At 42.6% G+C, this 21,790-nt stretch overlaps 1 protein-coding gene across 1 annotated transcript in view; it reads left to right on the top strand.

Annotated features, from left to right (window-relative positions):
• DMD (dystrophin) overlaps positions 1-21,790 on the top strand; it is a 1,614,661-nt gene that overhangs the window by 943,134 nt on the left and 649,737 nt on the right. The window contains exon 46 of the mRNA XM_042974140.1: positions 1,017-1,125. Coding sequence (XP_042830074.1) covers positions 1,017-1,125 — 109 coding nt within the window. The remainder of the gene's footprint in view (positions 1-1,016; positions 1,126-21,790) is intronic.

The following is a 21,790-nucleotide window of genomic DNA, read 5'->3' as shown; positions in this document are numbered from 1 at the left end:
AGAGGAGCCTCACCCGTCTTGTAAAAGCCTCAGCCCAGAACCAACACGTGTGCCTTCTGTTCGCATTTTGAGGGCAGTAAATAACCATATGGCTGACCACTGGTGTACTGGAGCCAACCTGCATCCGCTCATGAGGGACTATTGTCAAATTTTCCAGCATTTCGTGAGCCCCTTGGCATCTTGGTAACTTGGAATTGGCTAGTATAGGGCCGTTTATACCACTGAAATTGGCAAACACAAAGATTAGGATTGTTTTCTCCAGAGAGCCGGTTGTGTAACGTTTACCAGCACACCACTGGCCACGTACAGGCTCGGTGACTCCACTGCGAGCTCTGGAGCTGAAATGACACTTCAAAATTGTCCTGCTTTGAGAAAAATTGGCTGGCCCTTTATACCATCCCCTTGATCAGTCCTTGAATGAGGGCTGCCCTGAGAAGGGCATGCTCTTGCACAAGGCGGCTCTCTGCAACCGCGACAGTCCCTGAAGGACCACTGACACCTTTTCCACCATTTGGGACAAGTGCCCTTCCTTGAAGTGAACTCTGAGTGTCATATCCCCAAGTGTACCACACCGTCTCCCTTCAAGAGGCTCTAATAGAATGTATCTGGGGTGAACCCGAACATCATGATATCTTTTAACATATGCTGGTTAATTCTCCTATGTAGACGCACCAGATACTGTTTGAGAGGGTCGAGACGGTTGCTGAGACAACAACGTGTTTTGTTTGTGTGTTCGTTTTCCTCCTCCGATTAAGGTTTGCATTCTACTTCCTTTCAGTGAAATTGTGCCTGGAGCAAGAGCCTGAATGCAGCCAACGATCAATAAATATTTGTAAGGTGGTTGGCTAAAATAATTATAATACCTATGCAAGGAGTTCTCCCCAGAAAAATTAATTTAAAAGTAAAACACAATAGAAATACAATAATGAACCTGCGAAACGAATTAATAACATCATGAATTAAGTAATCTTCAAGGTGTTAATCGAATAAATAACATGTGTGCTTTTCTATTACAGAGAAAGGTTGAAGATCTGAGCTCTGATTGGAAGGCAGTAACCCAGTTACTTCAAGAGCTCAAGGCAAAGCAGCCTGGCCCAGCTCCCAGACTGACCGCTGTTGGAGCCGGTAAGTGCGCTGAATCACATGCTCTTTGGCCATAGCGATTGGCTCAGAAGCACAACAGTGAGGTGCTCTCTGGATATAAGGAAAAAATTTCTGAAAAATTGTTGTATAAGGAAAAATTGTTATGAAAATAGGAATAAACCTTAGTGTTATTTACTATGCAAAATGCCTTAGAGCAGGTTCCTTGGGAACAGACTCTGATTCAGATGGCCCGATGACAACTATGTACTGGGGCGTGTTCTCCAGGGATACACTGATGACAAAGAGAGGCAGTAGACCGCGAGCGAGGCTAATCATTTTACCATGACAGAGGCCTCAGCCACATCCACGGGAGCCTTAGAGCTGGGCTGGCCCCGCGGGCCATCCTGAATTGCAGGGAGAGGGGTGGCCTTTGTCTTCCCGAACCAGTCAGTCATTGTCCGGCTTTGGGCTGCCTAGTGGGGTGAAAGGGAGACCTTGAAGGAGTTTCTCTGGGGCCCAAAGCAATTCCTAGTAAGCAATACCATCAGCAACCGACACTCCAGGCAGCAGGGATGGACCCCCCGAGGGTCAACACACTTGACCCCAAAAAGGGGGGATTGGGGTGGAGTATACCTGAGTACAGGCTTAGACTGAATACATGAGGATTCTGTCGCCGTGAATCCTATGTCATTTAGACAGTTTTCTTCAAATATGCCGAGACAAATCGCTGAAACCACAGGGAATCCTCCTAGCATCTCCCCCTGTCCCTTTTGACAGCAATTTTGTGAGCTCCTGCATGTGTGGTTCAAGAAGAAGAAAACTAGGGGCGCCTGGGTGGCTCAGTCAGTTAAGCGTCCGACTTTGGCTCAGGTCATGATCTCACGGTCTGTGAGTTCGAGCCCCACGTCGGGCTCTGTGCTGACAGCTCGGAGCCTGGAGCCCGCTTCCGATTCTGTGTCTCCCTCTCTCTCTGACCCTCCGCTGTTCGTGCTCTGTCTCTCTCTGTCTCAAAAATAAATAAACATTAAAAAAAATTTTAAAAAAAGAAGAAGAAAACTGGACCATGACTGCCACAAGCAGACTTGGGAAGGAACGTCTCTTCATTTAGCCATAGCTTTGACTTCTGTGTTGACTGAATATTTCCAGTTTATTTCACTTCTTATTCTTTCGTTAGTGTAAGGTATGCATCACGTCTCGTGGCACGTGTCAATGCTGGCTTTGCATCTCAGGGGAAGGGAGCCAGAAGATTTTGCTGTACCCGTTCTATAATTAGGCACAACTAAAAACATCTCGGGAGGGAGGAGTTCTTTGTTTTTTGCCTTGTCTATTTTTCACAGATCAAATGATCGAAGTATTGAAGCATGGTGACTGATTCTTCAAGTAAAGTTGATTTTTATTTTATGTCAAGTAGAAACACACCACACTGGAAATACCACCACCAGGGGTAGCACGATGATAATTCCATAGAAGACCTAAATAGCGTTTGGGTTAAAAGACGCCATAGAACCTGGGGACAGTGCGTCTCATGTGCCCCCTGGGGTTTCTTAGTAGTCATCAGAGTTACATTTAACGACACTAGAAACTTGAAAAAGAAGTGCAAGCATTCCTTTTTCTGTTTTGTTTTGTTTTGTTTTGTTTGTCAATCTGGGACCCTAAAATTGCTGTATCAGGGTTTATATTCCAGTAATTATATCATGTTTATTTCTTTTTATGACCTATAGTTTTTGGTTCCCTCAGCACATATGCGTAGTTTGTTCCTATATAATCATTTATTGGTAGCTGTTTTCTAACTTTCTCTGCTGTGTTCAGCCTCACTGTGGAACTCCATAAAAAGATTGGGTTCCAATGATTCGTTTATAAGTTTGTTGAACTCTGAACATAATTATGGGTTTATGCTCCTACTCGAGCCATGTTATACATGGTGGAAAGGTTCTAAAGCCAGGGCACAGAAATCTATTTAATCTATAAAGTACCTAAATGTGACAATAATGTTTTCAGTAGAAAATACATTCCAAATTCCAGTTTTGATTTCCAACAAGATATGTGATTTGTTCAGTTGATGAGTATTTATTGGGTAATTTTTTATGTATTGTGCATCATACTAGGTGCCGAGGATAATAAATCGACTAAGGTAGTCTCTCCATTCACGAAACTTACACTCTGGAAGAGAACGATCACGAGCTAATAAAGAAGAAAATAGATACCATCTCAATTCTGTCAGGTGTTCCAGAGTATAATCCACAGACTGATGTCAAATGGGCACTTGTTACGAATGCAGAATCTCGGGCCCTGCCCCAGACCCGGTGAATCAGAATCTGCACTTTAATAGGATCCCCACGCGATTCAGTGTGTGCCCTGGAGGCGGAGAGCTATAGTCAAGGAGAACAAGAGAGAAGGGTAGGAGAGAAAGGGGGCAGGAATGAAGACATGATTGTCTGCAGTTTGGTCAGGAAAGCTTTTCTACTAAGAACATTTGAGAACATCACAAGCTGACGGAAGTGAGGATGTGAGCCATGCCTGTATCTGGGGGAAACTTCTGGTAGGCGCAGAGAGAACAGCCAGAGCAAAGGCCTTGAACTGGAACGACATGGAGGACTGTCAGAAAGACGGGTGATACCAGAACAGAGGGTGAACAGACGTGAGGAAGAAGCAGTGGGAGACGGCGTCTTTCCCAACTCTAGCCCTACTTCCTTCTCCCCGCACGCGGAGTCCCACTCCACTACCCCACCCCTAGTCATGTTGGTGCCCGTAGGGAGAGTCTGGGAATGCCCTCAAGCCCCAAGCAACTGGTGAGAGCCGGTAGAGTTGGGGTCAGAGTTGGAGAAGAACTGAAGGAGAGAGGAATTTTCCCAAAAGCAGGGGCTGTTTTTCATCCCCTGTAGCCAACCGACACAGAGCTGGGCCTAAAGCAAAAGTGTTAAATGCACAAATGTTGAATGAAATGAACCAGTAGGGAGTTGGGTAGATCCAGAGCTGCTCTTACTCAAAGAAAACGTTCTTCTTTCTTTAAATTGTTTTTTAACATTTATTCATTTTTGAGAGACAGAGAGAGACAGAGCATGAACGGGGAAGGGGCAGAGAGAGAGGGAGGCATAGAATCCGAAGCAGGCTCCAGGCTCCGAGCTGTCGGCACAGAGCCCGACGCGGGGCTCGAACTCACGAACCGCGATCTCATGACCTGAGCCGGAGTCGGACGTTCAACCGACTGAGCCACCCAGGCGCCCCAGAAAACAGTTTTCTTTCTTTAATGTGGTGGTCTCAACATCAGAATTCAGAATTGTTTATATTCCTGACTTCCTGACTTCCAGAAATATAATCTGGAGTAAATACAATATAAAAAAGGAAAATCTAATTTGTAATATGCTTCATATATATGGTTATTATCTCATGTACTGTGTTGTAGTACAATGTAATTCATCATAGTAAGTTTTTTCCATTGCACTCCTATTGTTGTGCTACTCGCCTTTACATATATGTCTTTATCCTCAAAATAATTGCAAAATACATGTATACACAATTTTTATAAGGTGAGTATCCCAAGGCTTAGAGAGGGAAAGAGCTAAATTAAGAGCACACAGCTGGGAAGAAACAGAGCCAGGATTCCAATCCAAGTATGTCAGGCTCCAAAGCCTGTGTTTTGTTTTGTTTCGTTTTGTTTTTGTTTTTGTTTTTGTTTTTGTTCTTGTTTTGCTGTGCCTATGCTATCTCTCTGTCCAAGAAGCTAATGGAAATTCTAGATATGGAAGCTGCTCGCCAGTAGTTAATGTTACTTAACTCAATCCTGGATGTATGAGGAATAAAAGTGAGGTAGGTTTCTGTGTTTTTTCTACTTAGGGAGTAGAAGAAATCACTTTATTCTATTTGAATTTCTTAGAACTATAGCACTCTGAACCTGGAATAATCTTTGAAAGTTTCATCTGGCTGAATATTTTTGATATGTGTGGAAACTGAGGCCCAAAGCGCTTTTTAAAAAATACTAAACGAACTCCCTCCTGGCTGCCTACTTAAATTATAGAATATTATGAGGTGGTCCTGCCTGAGCTGTATAAATTGTTTCAGTTTACAGGATAAATAGGCATGCTGGAGAAAAACATTTTTTTGCAGACACTGTTGCTTAGATACCTGAGTATATCGGTTACCTATCTCCACCTAAAAACACCACAAATGTAATGGCTTAAAACGAGAGGTATTCACTTGCTTCTGATTCTTTGGGTCGGCAGTTTGGGTCGTGATGAGCCAGATAGTCATTCCGAAGGTCTTGATAGGGGACCTTTCTGTGCATGCCCTTCTGTGGCATCTCATTAGGAGCTAGATGGTCTAAAATGGACTCACTCAAATATCTGATAGCTGGCTGTTGGCTAGAGAACCTTGGTTCTTCACAAGGCCTCTCCTCCTCCAGTAGGCTGGACTGGGCTTCATTATATGGCATTCTCAGGCCAGTGTTTCAAGAGGGTGAGAGTGGAAGCTACAAGATCTCTTGCTGCCTAGACTCTAGAATTCATGACAACAGCACTTTTGCTCCATTCTCTTGGCAGAGAAGGTGTAAGGCCAGCTCAGATTCTGCGGGTGGAGAGACAGACCACCTCTTGAAACAAGAGCTGCAATGTCATTGCAGAGGAGGGTGCATACAGGGATGGGAGACTTTATCATGGCCATCTTTTCACACAAACCACTACATTGGGGAAAGGGGGTGGGGAGCCGAGATAAAAATGTTGGTCCGTATCCAATGTCCTCTGCCATTGGTTCTCAAGTTTTACCTTCATTAAAATCACCCATTTCAGGGGCGCCTGGGTGGCTCAGTCAGTTAAGCATCCAACTTCAGCTCAGGTCATGACCTTGAGGTTTGTAAGTTCGACCCCTGCTCGGGACTCTGTGCTGACAGCTCAGAGCCTGGAGCCTGCTCTGGATCCTGTGTCTCCCTCTCTCGGCCCCTCCTCTGTGTTCGCTCTCTCTCTCTCTGTCTCTCTCTCAAAAATAAATAAACATTTAACAGAATCACCCATTTCACATTAAAGCACAGACTGTTAGGTTTCAACTCCAGCATTACTGAGTCAGTAGATCAGGGTTGAGGCCTGAGCATTTGCCTCTCTCCAAAGTCCCCAGGTGATGCTAATGCCACTGGTCCTGGGACTGCACTTTGAGAACTACTACCATAAGCCTGAGTGGTGACAAGAAGAAGTTCATCCGTCTTCCTCCACGCAACATGGAGTGGAATTTGAGTGCGATCCAGTGCTGTGGAGGCCAGAGGGAACTCCGTGATGTTTCAGCCCACCCCTTCTCAAGAGTTTCAGAGTTTCAAGAACTTTGTAGCTTAAACGTTCCAGAAGGTGGACAGCACACTAAGTCCTGGCAGTATTGGCCAAGCCTAGCAGCTTGGAGACCGTGGGGGAGAAGAGCCATGCTTATACAAAGCTCCCCTAGAGATTCTCAGAAACATGTAGGTAGACAGGACTTTGCATGGGACTGAAGGCCTGCGTGGCAGATGGAGGCAAAGAGCCAGCAAATCTGGTTGTAAATGTCAATGTGAATCCTTTCTTATCCACAAGCTGCTGGGTCTGGGAACATTTACATTCCAAAATACCCGATTTAGCATTTTTTTAAATGAATTGCATATAGAACATACTAATATGAAGACTCCAAATCAGGATATTGGAGTTCTTCAAACATCCCAGGGCAATAACTATGAAATGAATGACCATGGTATATAGAGCCACATAGAAGTGCCCATTAATAGAGGTTTCTAGTTGATTAAACACTGGTAAAACCATCCCTTCCTGTAATTAATTTTGGAGAGAGCAAGTCTCCAGTGTAATTGCGAAAGTGCTGCATTAGAGGTCAAGAAGCCTAAATTCTAATCTCAGTTGTGCTACCAACTTTTTGTAAAGAGCCGGACAGTAAATATTTTGAGTTTTGTGAGTCATGCAGTCAACTTTGTCACTGCATACTAAAAGCAGCAATGCCGTGGACGATGGTATGGCTGTGGTCCATTAACACTTTATTTACAGAAACCCCAAGGGGGCAGGTGGGTCAAATTTGGCCCTGAGTGCCCTGCTCATATCATCTCAGCACTAGTCCTTCCTATAAACCCCAAGGCTTCTGAATTCAAGTCCCTGTGATTCTGCCCAGGCACTCTTTTCTGCACAAGAAGCTCAGCCGCTTGTAGAGCAGGTTGGAAATGCTGGGGAGAGAACGTCCCTGGAATGGCACTCAACCACTGGTGGACAGGAGGCGATGGATAAATATCTCCTCTTCACTTCCTGGGGAGGACGGCTCCAGAGCGTGTTCCAAACCACAGGTCTCCAGTGGGTTGAGCCACAGTTGCCCACGGTGATAACCTGTTTATTAGCGTGACTTGTCTAGACTTCATTCCCATTGCTCTTCATTTCCTTACTCCTTCAGCACAGCTTTTTGAAACTACTTGTACTCAAACTCCTGTCTCAGGGTCTACTCCGAGAGAAATGAAAGGAATACAACAGGTCATAGAATTAGTGACACTCTTAGATCTTTTGAATGAATTGTGTTGCGATTTCCATTTTGCAGATGAGAAAATCAAGGGTCAGAAAGATTAAATAGGGACACCTGGGTGGCTCTGTCGGTTAGGCGTCCAACTTTTGATCTCAGCTCAGGTCTTGATCTCGGGGTCATGAGTTCAAGCCTCGCGGTGGGCTGTGTGCTGGGCGTGAAGCCTACTTAATAATAAAAAGATTAAATAATTTTTCCAAAGCTATAAAGCTAGTACGTGTCAGAGTGGGTATTCAAAGTTAGGTCTCTCTGATTCCAAAGCTTATGCTATTAATCAGACTCAAGCAGTGATTCATTTATCTTCATTCAAATTTTTGAAGGCTATATTTAAATATCAAATACTCACCTAGAAGGTTATTTATACACTTATTATTTGAACTTCACTTGCCTCTACAGTTGGATTAAAGCGTTCCAAAGCTATTTCAATAATACTTGACATACCTAGGCAGTTTGATAAAAGCATGGGGTTAATTGCAGCCTAAATCTAATCTTGGCATACCACTATTTATTTGTTTAATTTAAATTGTGATAAAATGATTAATTTGTTGTGAAAATGCCCTTTATCTGCATCGATCGTTGCTGAAGAAAGGAAGGAGGCTGTCACTTCTCACATTCTTACTCACCTTTTGGGCCCCCTTCATTGTCAGAAACACCAGGAGGGATGCCACCCATCTCCTTTCCTGGTTCCCCTGTTTCCCACTATTACCTCTGCTTTGCCTGTACCTTTAGGTGAAATCACATCAGCTCCAGTGGATCCAAGGCTTTCTCTGCCTCAGTAAAAGATGGTTACCCTACTGAAAACACTGAGACACGTGTATACCATCATCAGCTTTATAATGAAACCCTTTAAACCTTAAAAACGTTCTCCAAGTCTCATACGCTAGGAGTAAGATTTTGTACCAGACCTGTGAAGTCCCCTCGTCAAGTAGAGTAACGGTTATAAGAAAGGAATTATAGATTCTCCCCAAGACCGTTCAAAATCTCTGAGACACTACAGAGACCCTCTAACTCTTGGCCACCGTGAATTAAATGATTAAATCATATCTGTAGGCATCAATGAGATGCAGGGCAGGTGAGGGTACTTGAAATGTATTGAGATGTGTCACATCATACAAGGGGAAGTGACGGCAGTAAGGCCCTAGTATTGGTCACATCGAGCAAAAGTACATCTTTCTAGTGCAGGCAGGTGGGAGTCCCTGGTCCCAGGATGGGTTCTTCAACAACGTTCCATAGTTACCAGGGTGGATGCAACAGTGGTGTCTTTGTTAATATGCAAGAGAATGAAAACTAGAGTATTTAGCTGTTCATTATCCATTTTGTAAAGATGAAGTTCCCTTCCTTCTCCCTCTCTTAACCTTTTGACAGTTTTATTGTTTGGTTACCATGTCTGGTTGGGGCTAAGCTTTGAGGTCTGAACTGGCAGAGGAAGAGAAGTTCTAATCCATCATTTCTAATGCTTGTTGGAAGCATTCCTGGAAGTTTCTGTGTGTGTGTGTGTGTGTGTGTGTGTGTGTGTGTGTGTGTGTGTGTTGGAGGAAGACGAGAATAACATCAATGGTTACATAAAGTATTCTGATCGTAAGAGATTTTTTATTTACTCATATATCCTGCATTTTAACAGAAATAAAGAGTTTATTTCAGTAAAATTACCTTAGCCTTCTTATTTAACTGCTTTCAAGAAAGGATCTTTGCTGGAAATCACTGCAGAATATATGGGATTTTTGAATTTTCCTCGAGCTATTAGCAAGTGGAAATTAAAATTATTTAAACATATTCATGAGAATAGCCCCCCCCCCAGCCCACAAAAGTAAGACTTCTGCCTGTATTCCAAATATTTTCCAAAAGTGTGCTGAATCATTTTGAAAGTGAATACAACTTTACCCTCAGAGAAAGAGGATTCCCAAAGGAAATTGTAGCAGGTTGCACTTAAATTGTAGATTCTAAGATTGTGATCTGAAAGGTCTTTGAGAGGTCATTCATTCTTCTCCACTATCTTCAGGAAAGGCTCTGTCTCCCAGAAGCAATCTGAAGGTTAACTGCCTACTCTCTTCTTAAAAAATCAAGAGTAGGTGGAGTCCCATCACCGCTGTTACACTCCACACAATCTTTCAACTGCTTATCCCAAGTTCCAGCTACCGTCTAAGTCATTTTTGAGTAGGAAAAGAACACTTCTGCTCACTTTATTAGACATTCTTGGAAGTCTGTTACTTAATCTCCCTTCAGACTTTGCTTTTTTAGCATAAATCAGATGAGGGCCCATGGGCCTGTCAACAAAAAAGCTGTTTCTCAAATGTTTAAACATCTCTGTGGGTCCCCCTCCTACCCCCCCCCCCCGAGTGTGTTTCCATATTGTTCTTCTGCTGTAGGCTTCAGAATTGGACCCTGTTCCGTAATGACTGCTCTACTCTTGATTCAGTCAAATCACAAAGCCTCCATACCCTTTTCCAACCTCTGTATGGTGATATCATTCTTCCTGCTGTAATGTACCACTAGCTCATAATAAATTTGACGACTATTTGAGTACCTGGTATTTTTCTGCCATTTTACCTTAGCCAGTCATGTCATTCTAAATTTTTTTTTATTTTTTACATTAATTTATTTTTGAGACACAGAGTGAGACAGTGCACGAGTGGGGGAGGGGCAGAGAGAGAAAGAGACACAGAATCCGCAGCAGGCTCCAGGCTCCGAGCTGTCAGCACGGAGCCCGACGCGGGGCTCGGACTCACAAACTGTGAGATCGGGACCTGAGCCCAAGTCCGACGCTTAACCAACTGAGCCACCCAGGCACCCCCGTCACTCCTGTTTTGAAACATTTCCTCTATCTTTCCCTCTTACCTCCGCAGCTACTCTTTTTCCAATTCCTGGCTGGCTCAGCCTTCTGTATCTGGCTTTTAAATGTTTGAAGTAATGCAAGCTTGCTTCTGTTTATCCTTTAACCTCTTGGGTGATCTCATCCACCTGCATGGTTTCAGTTACCGACTCTACATTGAAGTTCCTCACATTCTTTCAATCTGCACCTCTCTTTTGAGTTCTGGGTTGGTACATTAATTCAGAAATATAGCGGTAGAAAAATAAACAAATATCTGTATCCTCGTGAAGCGGATATTTTGTGGGGATAGGCAGTAAAGAAAACCGGTACAACACGATTGCGTGTCATGAAGCGATAAGCACAATGGAAAGTAAAGCAGGAAGGAGCGTAAGGAGTATGGGTATGGAGTACGAGGGTGGGCCCAATAGAGACGACTTCACTGGAAAGGCGAAATTGATATGAAAACGTGAATGTGGTCAAAATGTGGGCCCTGTGGGCTTCTGGGGGGAAGAACATTCTAGGTCAACATTCTGTGGTCAAACATTCTAGGCTGCAGTTGCTGGAACACAGTAAATGTGGAGGATAGCAGTTAGGAGATACAGTTAGATCAAGAGAGCTTGAAAGGCCATTGGGATGACTTTGACTTTGACTTTGTGTAAGATGAAGAGCCAATAGAAGCTTTTGAGCCCAGCAGTGAGAACATCTGGCATACGTTTCGGCAAGACATTTCTGGATGTGTCAAGAATCAACTGTAGGAGGGGCGCCCGGGTGGCTCGGTCAGTTAAGCAATCGGCTTCCGCTCACGTCATGATCTCGCGGTTCACGAGTTGGAGCCCCGCAGCGGGTTCTGCGCTGGTAGCTTGGAGTCCGCTTTGATCCTCTGTTCCCCTCTCTCTCTGCCCCTGCCCCTCTTGTACTCTCTCTCTCTCTCTCTTTCAAAAAATAAACATTTTTAAGAAGAACTTAAAAGAATGAACTGTAAGAGTAGGGGAGAAGCAAGAGAGGACCAGTGAGGACACTAACAGAATAACTGAGGTGAGGAATTGTGACAGTTTTGTCCAAAATAGGGGCAGTGGAGGTGATGGGAGGTGGACAGGTTCTGGATGTGTCCAGGAGCTAGAGCCAGCAGGATCGGTTGACGGATTTGATAAGGGAAAACGAGAAAATGCCATGAGGTTTGTGGCATGAGAAAAATTGTAAGAATGGTGTTGTCATTTACTGAGTTAGGTGAGACGCTAGGAGGTACAGAGTGGTTGGAGACAATATAAAGTTATGTATGCCTACTAGTTATCCAAACGGAGATCTAGACTAGGTAGAGAGATATACGCCCTGGAGGTTACGAGGAAGATCCAGTCGAGAGATGTAAATATGCAACTCTTAGCATACAGCTGAGCCACGAGGTTGTGTTAGCAAAAGCCCAGGGGTGAATGCAGATAGGAAATATATGGAAAGACGGCCCTGGAGGACCCCAGTCATAAGAGGTAAGGGATACAGTAATGAGTAGTCATTGAAGTAAGAGGAAAACCAGGACAGATACCTAGAAGCCAAGTAAAGGAAGTAGATGAAAGAGAAGGAGTGATAAACCGTGTGACATGTTGCCTATATGTCTAAGTAAGATAATGCCTGAGAACCAACCTTGAACTTAGCAAACCTGGATGAAGTGATAGAGGGATGGGGTGCCGATTGGAGTGAATGCAAAAGAATCCGTATACCCAATAACTCACTATGCATCTGTACTTGGATATCTCTGAGTCTTCAAACCTCCCATATCCAGAATTAAACTAGTGAATTTACTCACCCATCTTCTTTTCTTGCGTCCCCCGTCTCAGGAAATTACCCCAACCATCCACTGAAGCCAGTACCAGTAAGTAATCATAAAGACATACCTCTTTCTCCTTTGGTTTTTCTTGTCCAATCGACCACCAAGTCCTACTGACATTACTTAACCATCTCCCAAATTATTTTAGCCATCTCTATCCCTTCTGCTACTGTCAGGTTTTTCCTGGGGACTGACCTTCTAACAGATCTCATTTACCTGTCTCTGATCCATTCCCTGTATAAACATGCTCCGCAGAGAATAATACTGCAAAATGTAAACCTCATTTTATTATAATCCTTGAAGGGGGTCCCACTGCTTTTAGAGTAAATCCCCGGATCATTTACATGTCCTACAAGGTCTTACGTGATGATTCCTCTGTTTACCCTTCCTGTTCCACTTGTCCCCCTTTTTCTTCAAAGCCTAGCCTCTCTGACTTTTTTAGTTCCTTTAGCATGTCTCCGTCTTCCTGACATATGGTCTGACGTATATTTGGGCTCAGGGTTTCCACCCCGACTACTTTCTTACCCGGATGACCGCGCCCCTTGTTCATTCTTTAGATCTCACTTGCATCTTTCATGCTGCTGCAGTCTTTCTCGAGCTTCCTATTGTACAATCGAAGGGCATCATTTTTCTCTTTCATATCCTTCTCATTGTTTTGATTTCTAAATTATGTCTGTAATTATTTTTCTTTTCCTAATAGATTGTAAGTTCTGGGACAGTCTGTTTTATATCTCATTTATCAACATATGCCCTCTTGTGTATGCAACTTTTATTCTGTGACTAGCATGTAGTACCTGTTCAGCTAATACATATTGACCAGATGAATAGTACATTTATTTTGGAGTTGTATCAAATAAGTCTACCTTCCATGTAATTATAATACCAAGGAGATGAAGTGATTCTGTGCTTGTCCAGCTCTTCTGTGGCAGAATCAGGACTCAAACCCTCATCTGCTGAGTCTGATTTCACTGCCTGTCAGTACTCTTACGTATGTCAACCCTTTTTTCTGTTTAGAAGCAGCTGACAGATATGTTTATCCTCATATTCTCACTGGTAAATCCTGTTTCTTAAGCCTGCAGTATTGATCAAATACGGATGTGCTGTGGCTTTGATGCAGAGATTGAAGGCTAAATCTCACCCCATCTTGTTCTTTCACTCTCATTCTTGACCATGTCTTGATATCCAAACTGAGAATCTGTACTTAATGGTGTAACAGGCTGTCTCCCTCTTAAAATTTATACACTTTATTCCCTCTCTTATCGCGAATGTTTTCCGAGAAAATATGTTTTATCCTCATCTTCCAAAGTGCTCGCCGGCGCATGATGAGTTCATTAAATAGACATCCAATCTACCTGTTCTAATATTTAAGCAAGGTTGCTATCAGCACTAACCGCACCAGTGCCTAAAATGTAACATAGACCTACAATAGGAAAATAAAAAGTCAAAAGTATAATACCTTCAATTCTTGCTTCTGAGATAATTATCATAACTCCACAGAAAGAATAGTTCTCCGGCATTGAAAAAGCAGGAGCTAAATAATACAAATTAGTCAATCTTTGATGTCGCTTCAAGTTGTCAGGGTTATTCTTTATTCTTAAAGAAATGTGCGGATAAAAGATATAAATAAACTTCCTATAATGTCCCCTATGGCTTATAAGTGGAGGAGGTAGTTTTGCTTCTCAGAGTGAATTTAAAAAGTTATTTCCTCCATATTACTTTTTTTTTTTTTTTTTTTTTTGGACTCTGATTTGGTCATAAGCTTTTTGGCTTCCTAAGTCCAACAAGAGCAAAAGAGAAGCCCCATTATTTTTCCTTTTTTATGATTATTTTTTAATGTTGATTTATTTTTGAGAGAGAGAGAAAGACAGAGTGTGAGTGCAGGAGGGACAGAGAGAGAGAGAGGGAGACACAGAATCCGAAGCAGGCTCCGGGCTCCATGCTGTCGGCACAGAGCCCGACGTGGGGCTTGAACCCACCAGCCATGAGATCATGACCTGAGCCAAAGTCAGACACTTAACTGACTGAGCCACCCAGGCGCCCCAGCCCTATTATTTTTCTCACAGATTTTTATTTGTTTAAGGCACAATGTGCCTTTTTCTACTGAGCCTGCACTTCATGTTTAACAAATAAGGACGTAACTCAGAATTGAGTCGTTTGCTTTGAATGAGATTTTTTTTCAAGGTCAGGACCCACTTTCACAAGAAATTTTATTTTTTCCAATATGGCTGACATCCACCCCCACCATCTGAAGGACAAACTTGTCTAATAAAGCTTTCAGTTTCAGTTTGCTCTCTGCATACAGCTCGGGGATCTCTGGAGGTCACTCACAGCATGTGCAGCAACCCCAACAGGGATAAGTAATGAAAAGATTCTGGCTAAAAAGCTGACACTATCCCTTCCAACCTCCTTGAATGAGAATATAATAAGCAAGTTTATAGACACAAATCTCTATGATTCTGGGGATTTCCATCTTGATCTCTGACTCTGAGGAACATTTGAATGCATGGATTTGTATCTATTATCTGAGTGAATAAATGCTTCACATTGAGCATATTGAAGAAAATCTATTTTAACAACAAAGGTTTGATGTAAAGCAGGCAAAACAACATTGTCACTTCATGTTTAACTCTGTTAGAGGGTCTCAGAGGCCTCACAGTCGGCTTCTATTGCAGTAATTCCTAGGCATATTGTAGCTTTTTTCAAAAATAATACCTGTTTCATTTCAGTCAGTCCCCCTGGCTTTGGCATTGACCTCAACATACCTGGTATTTATCTTAGCGCTAACGTGCATTAATGCCTTGCTCCACACCAGGCCTGTTGCTGAACATTCTCTGTGCGTCGTTCCATTTTATCTTACGACAGCCCTATGCGACAGGTAGCACATGATTTTCTTTTTCGCCATAGGAGGAGACTAATGATTAGAGAGAGTGGTTATCCCAAAGACGACCAGATAATACTTAGCGGTCACGGCATGGCTCTGAGACCCTACCTTCCTAAAGTCCATGCCTGTCTTTAAATGTTGATGTTAAACATACTTGATCTTGGTAATGCAGATGACGCGATGGCCTCCATAGACTGTAGAATCCATTCGGTCACACCGTTCATACTCTCATAACGTATTTTCCAAGCGCAATCTGCCGGCAAAACTTTCCCCCTTCTTTCTTCTCTGGCACGACAGCCAAATCTTATATTACAGCTATGTGTGTCGACTTCAGTCTTAGATACTAGCACCCTTGATGCTTAGTACCAACCTTGTAGCTATTGAAGTGATTTCAGTAAAAAGAAATACCTAGTGGTCCCCCCCCCCCCGGCCCCGCCACCTTTATTTCTCACTCTTTTTTCCCTTTCCCCTGGAAGATAGGGCCATGGGGACAAAAAAAGAAAAAAGAGAAAAGAAAAGGAATTGAGATGATAGGCCGGTTTCTCCCACAATGTAACTACTGAGTTTTATTTATTCTCCCAGTTTCGTATCTGTCACTTCAAGGTCAAACAGCCAGTACAGCAGCAGAATTATAAAAAGTCGATGTGGAAAAGACCACAAGGCACTATAGTCCAGTGACCTGCTACAGTTCAAAATTAATTTTAAAAAGCCAAGTTAGGGACTCAGTCGGTTGAGGGTCCGACTTCGGCTCGGGTCATTATCTCACAGTTGGTGGCTTTGAGCCCCATGGGGCTCTCTGCTGTCAGTACAGAGCCCACTTTGGACCCTCTGTGATTCCTCTCTCTCTGCCCCTGCTCGCTTGCTCTCTCTCTCTCTCTCTCTCTCTCTGTCTCTCAAAAATAAATTAAAAACATGAAAAAAATATTTTTAAAAAATTATAAAAGCCAAGTTAAGCAGCACTTCATTTAATCTCTTCTTAAGGAACACTACAGCCTTCTTGGTCAGACCTGGCTTTCCAGAAATATTACCTGGTATTTGCCTTGTTTGGTAGCTGTGGTGAATAGGTGGACCCTACTGTTTACTTCAGCCTGAAATAATTGAAATGAATATTGACTTGGGCTTCAACCAAGCACACAAACCAGGAACCTAGGCTTCATCATCTCTTCTGGACAGCCTTCTCTTCTACCCTCCGAGTGATGGATCCACCCCCCCCCCACCCCCCGCCCTAGTATGTCCCCATACCTCCGTTTACCTCCCATTTTAACTACTCACACGCTCTCCTCTTTAGGATTGCTTCTTATGGTAGGTGTCCTCTAAAGATTTCACTTGAAGCAGGGGTTATGTGCTTTAAAAAATACTAAAGGCCACTGGACCGGATAATATGGAAATTTCTACGAAAATAAGAGGGAGCAAAGTTAACAGCCTTGTTAGAACTCATCACAATGGATCGTGCTGACCTCCCTCCTTACCCGGTGTGCCTCTTAAGCGTGCCCCTAAACCTGTATATAGTTTTCACATCAGCTAAAGCAAGTTATGACTACAGCCAGCGAGGCTGGAAATGGAGAAAACGAGACGTTGAAAGCCGAATGATCGTAAACTATAGAATTCTTTACAAGTGCAGATCATCTCCTTTGATCTTAAAAATATGCCTGAAGAATGGAGGTTACTGTTTTCCGTAGCTGGGGAAACTGAATAAGAAGGGACTCAAGATAGAAGATTTTATTGTTGCTCAAACTGTCTTAGCGAGAATAGGAATTTATTCACCAAATCATAGCATGTTGCAATTAGGGGGTGTCTTCTGAATCTGGAAGGATATAATTAATTTGGTGGGGCAAATAAAAAAAATCCTTTATAAAGCAAGTTATTAGTCAGGGGTTGGCAACTGTTCTTTTCCGTAAAGAGCCAAATAATAAATGTGTTTGGTTTTATAGGTCAGAAGGTCAGCTCCGCTACGGAAGTGCACAAGCATTCATAGATGGTACATAAATGAATGAGTGCAATTACGTTTTCGTAAAACTTTATTTACATAAATGGGTGATGGGTCAGATTTGGCATTGACTAACGCCTCTTTTAGATAAGTATTTGCCAATAGACTCGTAGTAGCTAATAAAGGAAGTATAGATTGTTGAATGTATTTCCCTAATCTTATGAAGGCTTCCTCCAAGGAGAAAAAGATTTATCAGTAGCATTTTAAAGGCTTGCTCAGAAATAAGAGTACCGTTTGCCTAGCATAGGATGGAAATTTGTAAAGCCCTTATAGTAAAAATGAAGAGAAAGTAGGAAATACATGTTATAACTATTAAGAATGTTCTGCTGTCATTTGAAAAGCATTTAGTAATCCCTATATAAATAGAATTAAGCCAAAAATATTTTCTCCCCTCTTTGGAGAACATTTTCTTATCTCAGCAGCAAAAATACAAAAATGAGAGGTAGCTACATATCAGATTTTTTTTATTCTTGTAAACGTAAGTCCCGTATATTTAATTATTGAGACACCCTTAGGTGCACCTAAGTAGAGGTAATAATTTCTATATTATCTGAAATCAAATCACTGCTCACAGTGTTATGTATCACACCTAAGCCTGCTTTGAACCTTGAAACCCTTAGCACTCTTCTTTTTTAAAAAAAATGTTTTAATGTTTATTTATTTTTAAGAGATGGAAAGACAGGGTGTAAGCGGGGAAAGGGCAGAGTGAGAGAGGGAGACACAGAATCCGAAGGAAGATCCAGTCTCTGAGCTGTCAGCACAGAACTGGATGCGGGGCTTGAACCCACCAGCCACGAGATCATGACCTGAGCCGAAGTCGGATGCTTAACCGACTGAGCCACCCAGGAGCCCCCCCTTAGTACTCTTCTACAGGGCTGGAATGGTCTCCTAAGGAAGCATCATAGATGAGCAGAAAAAGGCTATCATAATGCCATCTCAACTGCCTAACACTTAAATAATGAACGAGTTGGAAGGAGATAAAGTATGTAGTTAGAGCCGACGGAAGATGTCACTATCAGGGAGATGAGAAGCTCTTTCCCAGTACACTCTTAGTTAATGGTGAGCTTCCTTCTCCGACTGTAGGTTCTAATTTTGTGTACTAATATAGAACTTTTTTTTAAAGAGAATTAGAGGACAAGCCACAGAGTAGGAAAACATATTTGCAAAAGACACATCTGACGACGAATTGTTACACAAAGTCAACAAAGAACTCTTAAAACTCACCAATAAGAAAACAAAGAACCTGATGAAAAATGGCCCAAAGACCTTAACAGACACATCACCAAAGGAGAGATATACAGGTGGCAAATAAGCATTTGAAAAGATGTGCCACATCATATGTCATCAGAGAAATGCAAATTTAAAAAATGAATCAAAAAAATAAAAACCAACAAACAACAACGACAAAAAACAATGAGGTACCACCACAAACCTGTTATTGACAAGGGCCAAACTCTAGAGCCTTGACTACCTCAAATGCTGGTGAGGGTATAGGGCAACAGGAACTCTCTTTTATTACTGGTGGGAATACAAAATGGTACAGGTATTTGGGAAGACAGTTTGGTGGTTTTTTAACAAAAGAAAACCCTCTTACTTTATGATCGAGCAATCACACCCTTTGGTATTTACCCAGAGGAGTTGACAACTTATGTCCACACAAAAACCTGCACATGGATGTTTATAGCAGATTTCTTTGCAAGTTCCAAAACTAGGAAGCTACCAAGATGCCCTCCAGTAAGTTAATGGATAAGTAAACTGTTACAGCCAGACAATAAAATATTATTTGGCACTAAAAAGAAATGAGCTATCAAGCCATGAAGAGATGTGGAGGAACCTTAAATGCTTATTACTAAGTGAAAGAAGCCAATGTGAAAAGGCTACATACTGTGTGAGTCCAACTATATGATATCCTAGAAAAGGCAAAACCATAGAGGCAATAAAAAGATCAGTGGTTGCCAGGGGTGCAGCGGAAAGGGGTGGGGAGTGAGTGGAGAGATTCAAAAGGAGAGAGAGGATTTTTAGGGCAGTGAAAATATTCTGTATGATTCTGTATGATCATGATGGGTGCATGTCGTTGTACCTTCATCCAAACACGTAAATTCTATAACACCAAGAACCCTAAGGCATATTATAAATTTGGGGTGGTTATGATATATCAAAGTAAAATCATGCTGGGTAAAAAATGTACCATTCTGGTGAGTGATATTAGTAATGGGAAGGCCATGTACGTTTAGGGTCAGGGAATACATTGTTAACCTCTGTACCTCCCTCTCGACTTTGTTGTAAATGTAAAACTTGTCTTCAGAAAGTCTTTTAAGACGTTTTTTAATTAAAGAAAAAAACTGGTATGCATTGCTATCATTAATTTTTCGATACACTAATTCAACAAATAATGTATGCTCTGTTGTATGCTAGATGCTAGGGATACAGTATTGGCCAAGATAAGCACAACCCTTGGATTTTAAGAAAGCAAGACAATTGAATAACTCTATATGACAAATACTAGTGTATAGAATTGTATGGAAGGACCATAACCAAGTCTGGAATGGAATACTTAGTAGATGTCGGGGAAAGCTTTCTAGAAAAAAGGAACTTTGAAGATGAGACTTCAAAGATGTATAAGTATATGTAGCCAAACAGGTTGGGGGAGATGAATAGTATGCCAGGCAGGAGAAATGGCGTAAGTAGAGGAGAGACGCAAGAAGAAACTTGACACTTCTTTAAAAAAGCCAGTGTGGGTGGAGCATTGGGGTAGGTAGGGAGTGGGTGAGAAAGAATAACAGGGAGGAGGTTCTCCATGCAGCTAAAACTGCAGGCATGTTCTTAAATCGCTTTTGAAGGCCTCCTGCCTAGATCAATCACATTTTATTAGAAGGGCAGTTGAAAGCTACTAGAGCATTCCTGCAACATGCCCATATGTGGGTTTTGGAGTGATCCCTCTGGTAAAAGAGGAGAGAATGGGAGGCTGTGCCAAGAGTCCAGGTGAGAGACCACGATGATGTCAGCTTGGGAATTGAGAAAGGGAATGGAGATACGTGAAGGGACTAAAGAGACCGTGGCATGTCGAGACAACAGGGCCTGGTGGGCGATTGGACATAGAGGAGAGAGATGTGGGGGACTCCAATCGATCCCCCAAATTGGAGCCTGACAAAATGGGCAGAAATTACTAAAGTCTGAGCTGTTGTAGGGTTCAGGGGATGACAGGTTCGGTTTGGGATATGACAGGTTCGAGATGCTGGCAAGACCGCTGAGTAGACTTGCCAGAAACATCAGGGAAGAGATTGAGGTTAAAACTATGGATACTAGAGTTATCGGCATAACCAGTAAAACATAACTAAAGTCTCAGGAGTGGAGCTTCCCTAGGGAGTGTATACAGAAGGAGAAGAAAGGAGGACTTAAGGCTGAACCCTAAGGAATTCCTACCGTTGACATCCAAGGTAAAGGAAGTAGGCAAAGGAGATGAGGAAGGGCTAAAGTCAGAAATAGGAAAACGGTGGGGAATGAAGTCAGACTTCCAAGTGTCTTTTTAAATAGGTGGAGAAAGGATTGAGAAGATCGTAAGATTCATCTCTGGTGGTTTTGCCAGACACGTGCTATGAAAGCATATCGGAATATCTAGCACGTCGGAATAATCGCAACTAGAAAGTATCGTCGATAGCGGTTACAGGACTGCCGAAGTGATGCACCAGGGAATCTAAGCTGGAGAAGGCACCAGATGAAAGTAAAGAGGACCAAGTCAGGGAAGTGGTTATCTTAGGAGGACAGAACAGGTGGTGCTATGGGGAACACAAGGGTGGGTTTCAAGGTACTGGTAATATTCTATTTCTTGATAGGGGTGGTAGTTATATGGGGCGTTGCTTTATAATTATTTTTTAAGCTCTATGTGTATGTCCTGTGTAATCATCTACAGGTAAGAAACATCTCGCTGTAAAGCAAAAAAGAAAACAAGGCTTCCAAAACACGATCGTCACAAATGCAGTAGATGCCACTGGAACCTGGAGTCACATACCTTTGACTCACCTCTGGCTGCAGTTGCAGTGGACAGACCTGTGTGAGCTCAGCCTTCCCTTTAGCTGACAACATTACATCAAGCTGATCATCAGGGGAATGGCTCTTATTTTCCCACTTTGTGCCCAAGGGATTTCTCTGACATGCCGGGAGCCCACATATCCCAGCCTAGAACTATTGATGACGAGCAGCTCTCAGCCAATGGGAAATGAGAACTCAGGGTTATATTTTTAGTCTCTGTTCCTTTAAGAGGATAATTTGTGGCAGCTTTCTCAATGCCTCGTGGGAACATGGAAAGGTTCTGGCAGAATCCAGGCCCTGTTGCCCATAGTGGTGATCTCAGTAATACACATTACACTGGCATTTCCGCCTCCTCAGTCTCACCTTCCTCGTCTTTCATTCCTGTTTCCCAGGAGTCAGCTCCCAAATGAACTATTTGCACACAAGTCCTTGTCCAGGCCCTGTTTTCAAGGAACCCAAAGACAATAAGAAAGAAAAATGAAAGGGACTGCTAGAGGAGGAGATCACAGGAGGTGAAGAAATTTTCTCCGTATGCCAGACAGTATATTTAACTGCCTACTTAACAGTTCCATTTAGATGTCTCAAAAAATAACCGCATGATTTCTCCTAGAGTCAAATTCCTGATCTTTCCACGTAATTCCCCTCCACTTCAGGTTTTGT

The sequence above is a fragment of the Panthera tigris genome, chromosome X, assembly GCF_018350195.1.
Source record: "Panthera tigris isolate Pti1 chromosome X, P.tigris_Pti1_mat1.1, whole genome shotgun sequence".
In the NCBI taxonomy this organism is placed as follows: Eukaryota; Metazoa; Chordata; class Mammalia; order Carnivora; family Felidae; genus Panthera; species Panthera tigris.
The sequence above is the reverse complement of the archived record's forward strand: the minus strand, read 5'-3'. Positions and strand labels throughout refer to the sequence as shown.